We start from the raw sequence: 11292 nt of genomic DNA on the forward strand, positions 1-11292 counted from the left end.
GTCCAAATTAAAATATACTCCCAACTACTAGTAAATTTCATCTATGGTTACTTAACTTTGTGTCTATTACACAAAAGTTATTTTTCTTTTATTCATTACACAAAAGTCACTTTACTTTGCTCCGACCTTCACAAAAGTCATTATGGCCGGATTTTACAATAATCCCACCGAAAAAATGATGTGACAACCTTAATTAGTTCTTAATTTTAATTTAAGAGAATATAATATATTACTCATATTTTGACCTTTTTTATATGTGTCCAACCCGATTTTCCTTATGGATTATATAACAAAAGAAAATCAATTTCTCAATAGATTAGGCTACCTAGTGAAGACTATTTTCATAAAAGAAATTGTTGATATTTTTATGAAATAAAATTATACATATATATTCTTAAAATCCTCTAAAGTTGAGACATGCGTTGGTAAATTATTTTTTTCCTCTAAAATTATGACATGTAGTTGATAAAATTATTTCTCCCTCTAAAATTATGACATGTTGATAAAATTATTTGTTTATACATATTTTCCTTGCCACTTGGGCGTTTGAATTCGGTATATCATAATAATATGATAAACTACTTTATTTATTGAGTTTGTCTTTGTATTTTTAATTGTTTGATTAATCGGTTAATTTTCTTAAAAAATTTTATTATAATATCTAGTTTCTGATAAATTACATATTATTTGATTAATTCAATTGATAAATATAAAAATTAAATATCCTATTTTTCTTATTGTGTGTAGCCTTATATCTCGTAGTGCGTATTTCTCTGATTTATGTTTTATTATTCCTTATGCTTTAGCTTTGTTATTTATGTGCCTATTATTTCTATTTCTTTTATGTCATCCATCCCCTTGTCTACTATTATTTATCTTGAGCCGAAAGTCTATCGGAAACAGCCTTTATACTTCTTTGAAGGTAACGGTACAGACTACGTACATCTTACCCCAGACCCCACTTTGTGAAAATACACTGGGTCTGTTATTATTGTTGTAAGTGTCAATAACACTATTTGTATAAATTTTGACAATACTTTTTCAATGACACAATTAAAAAAATATATATTTTAAAACTATCTTTAGAATGTTTATTTATCTTCAAAGAATAAAAATAGTTTTTTTTGAAAAAATGTATGATGACACAATTAAAAAAATATATATTTTAAAACTATCTTTAGAATGTTTATTTATCTTCAAAGAATAAAAATAGTTTTTTTTGAAAAAATATCATACATGTATTTCTATTTTATGTATTTTGAAGAATTTATCTTATTTATCACTCTTTTTCGATGCACCTTATCGGTGAATGCAATATTATGAATGTCTCATAAAAATATCAACCAACTTTTTTTTTATATGAAAAATAGATAATCTAATCTATTAAGAAATTGATATTCTTTTATTAAATAATCCATAAGAAAAATTGAATTGTGCACATATAAAAAGGATCAAGATATGAATAGTATATATATTATACACACTTAAATTAAAATTAAGAACTAATTAAAATTGCGACATCATTTTTCCAATGAGATTGTTGTTAAATGAGTTTTGTATAATAAATGAAAGAAAAATAACTTTCGTATAATAGACACCAAGTTAAGTGATCATAAATGAAATTTACTCCTCCAACTACCATCAGCCGCATCTCTCAGCAAAATGCAAATGGAGGAATGGAGTATCATCTCTCTCAACAAATGCAGGAATGTATCATCTACAAGGTGGTGGTGATCAATCTTCATTACACAAAAATGCACGCAGATACCTTTTGCCTATCAATAGAACCTCATTGATTTTGCATATAAATTTAAGGCAATAAAAGATCCATACCAAAGTGAACAAAATTATAATTTGAACACCAGCTTATTGACATCAACCAGATAATGATTTTGAGACCATATTGGAAAATTTTGGATGATGTCCCGTGTGCAACTTCATTGGAATCATCAGCACAAGTTGGATGTCCCTAGAAACCTTAAACTCTCAGGTTTGACAACAGATATAATTATATGTTCAGTAAAACAACTGATCTCAGGGTCACAAGCTCCTTCCGGCATGCTCTTTTACTAGGCTCCACCATCTCTTTCTTTGAACATTTGGCACACTAGAACACATCTGGATTGAATCCAGGAAAAGAGTTGCTTTGCTGAGCTTGCCGCAAATGCATTTTTAAAGCATAATTGTTGACCTGTAACATGACGACGAAATCAGAATATCAAGAATGGAGAAACTTTTATCTCTTTCAATTCCCTAGAACTGCAAAGTACATTTTTTATAAAAGAGAAAGGTCTCCATTCACAAATCCTATTAACTAAACCAGCCTATATTTTATATCAACAGCTGCATAATTGTCAATATAAACAATTTGCCAGTGGAACAAAGATTACAAATAGTTTGACATGACGACATAAAAATTTCCATGAAACAACAAAAGGTATCATCAGATTATAATAGTTCAGAGAAGATGAAAAATTGCAAAAGGGATACTAAGATATATTCTCTTAATATTTGGAACTTAATCCTTGATACTTTTCATTTTCTGTCCTGTGCCGAGTAACAACTGCAGAAAGGCATTCAATTGATCTACTAGACCTAATCCCAAACTAGTCAATTATAACATCTATAGTTTTTCACCCCTTCTCTTAAAGGCAAACAACAACAATATAACAATATACCTAGTGTAGTCCCACAAAGTGATGTTTGTGGAGGGTAGAGTGTACAGAGACCTAGCTTCTATGGCAGAGGTAGAGCGGCTGCTTCTGATAGACCTCCGATTCAAGATAAAAACAGTCGAGCAAAAAAGAAATGGATATAGAAGAAACAACAGATAGTAGCAGGATAATCCTAAAAATAATACAATACTCAAACTACAGGCAACATGTAATATCATGTAATATCAGAAATCGAAGAACAAGAAACAAAAGTAATACTACGGCTACTGAAATGGAAACCAAGTCAAATATACTCCTAATAGTATGGGCACACTACTCCAACTACCATTCTACCTTAAAATCTGTGTCCTCAACACCTTCGTATCTAAGGTCAGGTCCTCGGTGAGCTGCAACAGTGTCATGTCTTGTCTAACCACCTCTCCCCTTACTTCTTCACTCTACCTTTACCTCTCCTGAATCCATCCATAGCCAACCTCTCACACCTTCGCACTATGCATCCCTGCATCTCCTCACATGCCCGAACCATCTCAATCTCTCTTAACGCATCTTGTCTTCCACCAATGTCACTTCCACCTTGTCTCTTATATCCTCATTTTTAATCCTATCTCTCCTAGTATACCACACATCCACCGTATCATCCTCATCTCCACCACTTTTATTCTCTTAAAGGCAATTGGTATTAATTTTGACTACCAAAAAGGGAAGTACGAAAATATACCCGGGCAATTGAGATGTTTATCCTTCTATCGTCTGTTAGGTTATTTGCTGTTAGCCATATTGGAGATTACATTTGCAACTTCAATAGCATTGATGCTGACGCCTGAATATCGTTAGGTTCTTTTCTGTTAACAATATGGAGGTTAAGTTATCCATCATTAATAGCAATGACCCTAATGCCTGTTCTCACTCTTACATATGTTGAAGTGGGCAAGGGTACCAATGCCCTTTTCTCAGTGCAACATACTTCAGCAACATTCTCTTCCTTCCAATTATTATCAATTTCTTGATGTCACATTGAGAAAACTCCTTTCCTTATTGAGATGAGGAATTTCACACAGATAAAATTAATTAGCTATACAATTCCCTTCGATATTTCAGCACTTACATGCTTATCCTTGAAACTTCTGCTTAATAAGACAATTCTAGAGTGCCCAGGTATATTGTTTTAAGCAAATACTAATTTCAACATGAACATTACCAAAAAGGGTTTGGACAAGCAATTCCACCAAAAAACTTAGTCAGGCTTTTCATTGGTGATGCAGATCAGCAAGGAATCTCAAAGTATTGTGACAATATATAGTTCATCTCAATTTGTTGCAAGTCGTGGATAGGATGAAAAGTTTATGAAGTTAGAACATTTACCTCAAGAGTTCGCAATTGCTCTTTACCCTGAGCAATCAGCTGCTTTAATTGCAGCACTTCCTGGTTCCTTTCATCACTCTCTTTCTGGCGTTCATGTTGAATGGCCACTGCCCTCTTGAGAATGGCATTATCTCGAAGAAGCACTTCTACTTGCTGTTTCAACATAATATTTTCCTGCGAATTGATGAACAGTCAATACCCAAAGAAAAAAACAAATTAAAGTAACTGAACCAGCAAGTCAAATTGTGGATGGCAATTCTCATACAGCTGAAGCACCACAATCCACAAATATTGCTGATAAAATCAGGATAACGAGGAGTCTTGGAATGTATAGAGAACATTACTAACTGTAATCTTAACCTTAAATATAGCAGTTATACCATAAAAATACTGTGACCATTTTGTCCTCCTGCCATTAATCCTTGGCAAGAAATTCATTCCCTAGACACCTAGATCTCATGGATTAGAATGGATACATGCATTTACAGTACCAACCTTGTGAACATTTTGAGCTGCCTCTGCACCTACGCGTGAGCTTATGAATTTTTCTAAGCTATCTAACAGTCTAGTAGCTCGAGCCCTGGCATCATCTATGCTTGTGGCGGTCATCATTTCCCTCACAAAACTCTCCACCCATTCTGTACCAGCAGCAGGAAAATTGCTTTCAGCTGAAGGATCTTCCAACTGAGCAGCCGGCACATTGGTGGGCTTCATACCTGCCAGATTTTCATGAAAAATCAGAATCTTTCTATTGAAAATAATTGGAAATCATCTTCCTGATTAATCAAGGATTAACACAATACTGCTACAACATCCCACATCGCTTCCCCCTCCCCACCAAGAGAAAACCAAATAGAAAGTCAACTTCTTAACTGTAAATTTGAGAAGTGGCATATTCTTAACTGCAAATTTGAGGAGATGCATATCTAACCAGTAATGCACCATAAAGACAAGCAAACACTAGTTAACTTTCAATAGGTAAATGTATACAAACAATTGTATGCATGTAAATGGACAACTTCATACACATGCAAATGACCTTGAGATTAAAAGGTGACAAGTGGGCAGTTAGGATCAACTTTGGACAAATTAAAACAGGTTAAGTCAATAAACAAGCCTCCAATGTTTGATTAGGTGAAGATGAATTGACAAATGGGCAATAACCAAACTGCAAAGCTCAAGTTTGAGGTTGGACGGGTTAAAATTTTACGAGTTAAAACTGACACCTTCAAGGTGTCAAAATAAATGGGTTGGGTCAAATTTGGGGGTTAAAGGAGGTTGAATTACTAAACATGTTGTTAAGTATTCCACATCGAAAAAGGGATGGGTAATTGGTCTCCTTATATGGACTTGGGCAATCCTCCCCTAATGAGTTAACTTTTGAGGTTGAGTTAGGCCCAAGATCCATTCTTTACATGGTATCAGAGCCAGGCCCACCCCAAATCTCTGTTCACCGATGTTGCGCCCCCATATTATATTGTCCACGCTCCAGTTAACAAGGTCTGGGCGTGCGGGGGAGTGTTAAGTATCCCACATCGAAAAAGGGATGAGTAATTGGTCTCCTTATATAGACTTGGGCAATCCTCCCCTCATAAGTTAGCTTTTGGGGTTGAGTTAGGCCCAAGATCCATCCTTTACACATGTCACAGTCCAACCCGCCCTAATATTGATTCGGTCAATATGGATTGATGTTGATCATATCACAACCAGCCCACATTAAGTTTTGATTGGTTGACTTTTATGGACCAAATTTGACACCTCCAACTCAAGTAAACTTATCTGTAACAAATGAGAGTTGCCAATTACAAGATTCAATATTTGCTGCTGACCAAATGGATGGTGATCATCATCTCCTTCCGAAAAATCTTTACGTAGTGTTTTTTCTTTGGGGGGTGGGTCGGCAAATGAGATCCTTAAAAAGTATGACAGGGAACATCCCTAAAAGCCATTGACATATTCACCAACTGTACTTCTGTCCAGCACAATACAGTTGTACACATATTCACCAACTGTACTTCTGTCCAGCACAATACAGTTGTACTTCTTGTAGACCAATATTGCACTATTAAGCAACTTACAAGACAATTAATAACAGTAGGGTGGATATATACTTGAGGTTGAGGAGGATAGAGTCTATTTCGAAGAACCAATTTGGATTTATGCCCGGGCACTCGACGACGGAGCTTATTCACCTGGTGCGGAGACTGGTGGAACAGTATAGGGAAAGGAAGAAGGATCTGCACATGGTGTTTATCTACTTGGAGAAGGCGTACGACAAAGTCCCTAGGGAGGTTCTTTGGAGATGCTTGGAGGTGAGTGAGGTCCGGTGGCGTATACCAGAGCAATCAAGGACATGTATGATGGAGCTAAGACCCAGGTGAGGACGGCGGGAGGAGATTCAAAGCATTTTCCTGTCTTGACAGGGTTGCATCAGGGATCTACTCTTTGTCCATTTTTGTTTGATGTGGTGATGGATGTGTTGACGCGGCGTATTCAAGGAAAGGTGCCTTGGTGTATGCTTTTTCCAGATGATGTAGTTTTGATTGATGAGACGCGAAGGGGGTGTGAATGATAAATTAGAGATGTCGAGACAGACCCTTGAGTCTAAAGAGTTCAGGTTGAGTAGGAGTAAGACAGAATATTTAGAGTGCAAGTTTATTGACTCGAGCCAGGAGAATGAGGTGGTAGTAAGGTTGGACTCCCAGGTAGTGGGTAGTAGGTAAAAGGGATAGTTTCAATTATCTCCGGTCCATGATTCAGGGGAATGGTGAGATTGACGAGGATGTCTTCCACCGCATTAGAGCGGGATGGATGAAGTGGAAGCTCGCCTCGGGGGTCTTGTGTGATAAGAAGGTGCTGCTTAAACTTAATGGCAAATTCTATAGGGTGGCAGTCCGTCTGGCCATGTTGTATGGAACGGAGTGTTGGCCAGTCAAGAACACCCACGTTCAAAAATTGAAGGTGGCGAAAATGCGGATGTTGCGTTGGATGTGTGGGTTTACTAGGAGTGAGAGTTGGGAATGAGTTTATTCAAGAGAAGGTTGGAGTGGCTTCGGTGGAGGACAAGATGCAAGAAGTCCGACTGAGATGGTTCGAACACGTGATGAGAGGCTGGCTTTGGATGGTTTTAAACGAGGTAGGGGTAGGCCGAAGAAATACTGGAGAGAGGTTATTAGGCGGGACATGGAGCAGTTACTGTTTACGGAGGATGTGACCCTAGATAGGAATATCTGGAGGATGCGAATTAGGATAGAAGGCTAGTGCCAGTTTGGGTCGTCAAGGTAGGGTATTACTTGGTGGGTGTACTTTTCCTGTTATGCTACCTTGCTTCATGCTTTATTATGAACTTGTTTACTAGTCTTTGTGTACTATTCCTTGTGGACGTCGTATTTATGTCATGTCAGCCTATTCCATGCTTTATTACGGATCTGATTATTATTCCTTGTCTTGAGCCGAGGGTTTATCGAAAACAACCTCTCTACTTCTCCGGAGGTAGTGGTATGGACTGCGTACATCTTACCCTCCCTAGACCCCACTATGTGGGAATACACTGGGTTTGTTATTGTTGTTGTGGACATATACTTGACCTTAGCCAAAAAGCCAAGAAAGGTGTTCGTTGTTGTTTATATTTGTATGTGTGTTTATTCCAATTTCACATAATTAAGATTTACCAACTTGAGTTGCACCAAGTAAAAATATGAAAAGCAAACAAATCTTTTGAACATCATTTAGACAAGCAGCCTCAGGATGCGATTGAGATTTTTACGTACCAATTTCCATCTCTTCATTAGCTTTTGTATCTGAGTTTTCATCTGAATATCCAAGGCATAGCTCATGCAGGATCCTAATAGCAGCATCCAGGTCATTGCCAGATTCTTCCAATGCTTTCTTAAGTAGCTGAACAGTATGAATGAAAAATAAGTATCCGTGACTCATTAAACAAAACCCACCACAAGGTGTTTTAACAGATTAAGAAAACAAATGGATCTCTATACTTGAATGTTAATAAAATGGAATGTTTTTTATTCTTACTATAGTTCAGACCACCAAGAAGTTTTGTGGGAAGCTTTTTGTAGAGTTAAAAGCATTTAAAATACATATGAAAAGCAGGTTAAAACTACATTTTAAGCATCCGAAGGAGCGACATACTATACAAAAAGAGGATATCTTTTTCTCATGGTAAATAACAAAATTAGAATTTCAGATGAAAAATTGAACAACATTATCATTCCACAAAATAATGGTTATATCAAGCTTATAGAGCCGTAAAATAAAAAAAAAAGGTTACTCTTGAAACAAAGTTCACAAGCACCCAAGATGTGACCTAGTGAACAATGAAACGGGCAGAGTTCATATTCCAAATGGTCACTCAACTTATTATGGTTTTTATCTCTCAAAAAGTCACTAAACTTTGATTTTTACTCCAAAAGTCACTTAACTAACGGCTCGTCTCAGAGAGTCACTCAATTTTGGTTTTTACTTCAGAAGTCGCTCAATTATGCTTGTTTTACTAGCAAAGTCACTCTTAACATATTTAATTTACTTTTTCATTGAAACTTATTACCATGAAATTTTAATTTAAGCAAAAATTCTAAGAAATAATAAATAAAAGAAATTCATTTAAACCATTTAATGATCCATCCATATCCAAAATTTATTTAAATCAAAATTTGCTAAAGGAATTGATTATATAATAAGCCTAATTCTTATGGTGAAATGGGCACATCCCGTTGTATATTCCCACTTCCCAGTTCGTTATCTTTTACATTTTGAACTCTATTTGACACAAATTTTACTATTGAATAGATTACTCTAAACACCATTGTAAGATAAATTAATTGCAAATATCTTTCGTATTCCAAAATAAAGTATTTGGCAATGTCTTTAACAAATGTTGATTTAAATAAATTTTGGATATGGGCGGTTCATTAAATGGTTAAAATGGATATTATTTTTTATTTATTAAAATTTCGGTTTAAATTAACATTTCAACAACAACCACAACATACCTGATCACGAAGTGGGGTCTGGGGTGGGTAAAGTGTACGCAATCCATACCGCTACCTCATATGTGAGATAGATAAGTTGTTTCTAATAGAGCCCCAGCTCAAGACAAAACAATCTAGAAAAATGACGTTACAAAAAAGAGAAACAACAAGAAGTACCAAAACAATAAATAATAACAGAAACATGACTACCGCAAAGTAATACTACAAGCAATCTACTCAAAACACAGAAACATCACCAAACTCCTAAAACAAACCACAACAAGCGTAGCACTATGACTACTAGTACAGACCACAAACTAAGCACTACTACTTACTAGCAAGGACGCACTACTTCTTACTAGCCTTCTACCCTAATTCGTATCCTCCACGCCTTCCTATCTACGGTCATGTCCTCAACAAGCTATAACTGCTCCATGTCTTGTCTAATCACCTCCCTCCAATAATATTCTTCGGTCTACACCTACCGCTCCTGAATCCATCCATAGTCAACCTCTCACACCTCCGCACTAGGGCGGGTATCCATTCTTCTTCTCATCACATGGTAGAAATATCTCAACCTCCCCATACATCTTATCCTCCACCAAAGTCACTCGTACCTTGTCTTGGACAACCTCACTCCTGGTCCTATCTCTCCTGGTGTTTTAATTTTAGAAAAACAATTAAATAGATTGAATGTAAGTAAAACAATCATAGTGGAGTGACCTTCAGAGTAAAAACGAAACTTGAGTGACTTTTTGCGATAAGAACCCTTAGTTAAGTTACTTTTGAACTAAAAATCTAAGTTGAGTAACATTTGAACTAAAAATCAAAGTTGAGTAACATTTTGAGATAAGGTCCATAAGTTGAGTGATTGTTATATTAACTATGGGCGAGAATCATGAGTTCTCAGGTTCAAAGATCAAATCCCACCAGCAACAAAAACACTAAGGGGACATTTGGTACACCGAAAAAGGAAAATAATCTCATGATAAAGTTTCAGATTAACTTTACTCCATGATTGTTTTGAAGTCTTAACTAATCCCGAGACTATTCCACCATCCCATGTGGAGGATGGGGTAAAATGGTCCCATGGGTTATCCCAACTCAAAGGATATCCCTATATATCCCATCCGGCGTATCAAATGGCTCTAAGTGATTTCTTCACATCTGTCCTAACCACGGTAAATAAAGTTATCTAGTACATCTTGCTGGTGGAATGTGACAGGTATCCAATGGAATTAGTCGAGGTCCGTGCGAGCTGGCCCGGAGGTTATTAAAAAAAAAAAAGAAAGTTCACAATGAACAACAATTACAGTATGCCTCAAACAATTACAGTATGCCTCCAGTATTCATTCCAATACTTAATAACTTGCCTTCAAATAAATAGGAGTTATAAACAATATTAGCACATTTTACGGCAGTTAAACACTTACTGAAACCATGGCGGGCCGGAACAAAATTATACATGAAGATAAAGAAAAGGAGATACCTGACTATTCATATCAGGAAATAAAGCTCTCAGCTGATCGAAGAGAGAAAAGTGAACTGGACAGGTGGTGAACGAAGAACAACGAAGCTTCTTTGAAACCGGCGGAGACGCTGAAATCAGTGACGGTGACTGTGTATCTTCGAAAAAGGATCTCTTGCGGCAAACAATTGCAGACATGTTTAATTGTTAGTTAAATTCAATTTCTCCTCCAGAGATTTAAAGATTGATTATTTGATCGGGGATTTAAGGACTAGGGAAGTTGGAAAGGATGTGAAGATGCTATGATAGAGAGATGAAGGGGGAGAAGGTTTTGAGGTTTGAAGCTTTTCTTGGGGTATACTCCTTTCTGGAGCCTGCCCAGGTGTGTCCCTCTCTCTATATATAAGGAAGAGTTTGTGGGATGTTCAAAGCGGTGAACGTGGGGACTTGGGAAAAGGATTTCGAATGGATGCCGGCAGGTCTGTTTGTCAACAAAGAAAATGGGAGAAAAAACAAAAAGTACCGCTAAAATTAGATTCGATTTCCGTTGTACACGATGTTCATTCCGGGCGCTTATTCGGTTCGCTATGATTTTGTAATCACGTGTATATGCGTCAAATATTATTTATCAGAAATTAATTATTAGATTGTTTAAAAATTATAAATTAATTATTGTGTTAGAACATGCTGCTCCTTGACAAAAAGAAAATTGTAAAATGATTGAAAAAGAAATAAGGAGCTATATGTATTCTCATTGTATAGAAAAAAAAATTACTATGTTTTATAGAAATAAAACCCA

General features: G+C 36.2%; 1 protein-coding gene across 1 annotated transcript; it reads right to left on the bottom strand.

The window, feature by feature from the left end:
* Positions 1–1417: 1417 nt before the first annotated feature.
* Positions 1418–11089, bottom strand: LOC107852053. The gene is made up of 5 exons (XM_016697105.2): positions 10515–11089; positions 7808–7934; positions 4533–4753; positions 4038–4211; positions 1418–2191 (listed from the first exon to the last, which is right to left on the bottom strand). The coding sequence occupies exons 1-5, from the start codon at positions 10689–10691 to the stop codon at positions 2108–2110; spliced, it is 783 nt and encodes a 260-aa protein (XP_016552591.1). The 5' UTR covers positions 10692–11089; the 3' UTR covers positions 1418–2107.
* Positions 11090–11292: the final 203 nt, after the last annotated feature.

Source organism: Capsicum annuum, unplaced genomic scaffold (genome assembly GCF_002878395.1).
Source record: "Capsicum annuum cultivar UCD-10X-F1 unplaced genomic scaffold, UCD10Xv1.1 ctg2759, whole genome shotgun sequence".
NCBI classification, from domain to species: domain Eukaryota; kingdom Viridiplantae; phylum Streptophyta; class Magnoliopsida; order Solanales; family Solanaceae; genus Capsicum; species Capsicum annuum.

Excerpts from the sequence above, each read along its gene's own strand:
- LOC107852053 (XM_016697105.2), bottom strand. The coding sequence starts at position 10,691 with ATGTCTGCAATTGTTTGCCGCAAGAGATCCTTTTTCGAAGATACACAG. Across the intron at positions 4,212-4,532 it reads CAGCTCAAAATGTTCACAAG|GAAAATATTATGTTGAAACA; the intron begins GTTGGTACTGTA and ends ATCAATTCGCAG. Across the intron at positions 2,192-4,037 it reads AGCAATTGCGAACTCTTGAG|GTCAACAATTATGCTTTAAA; the intron begins GTAAATGTTCTA and ends GTCATGTTACAG.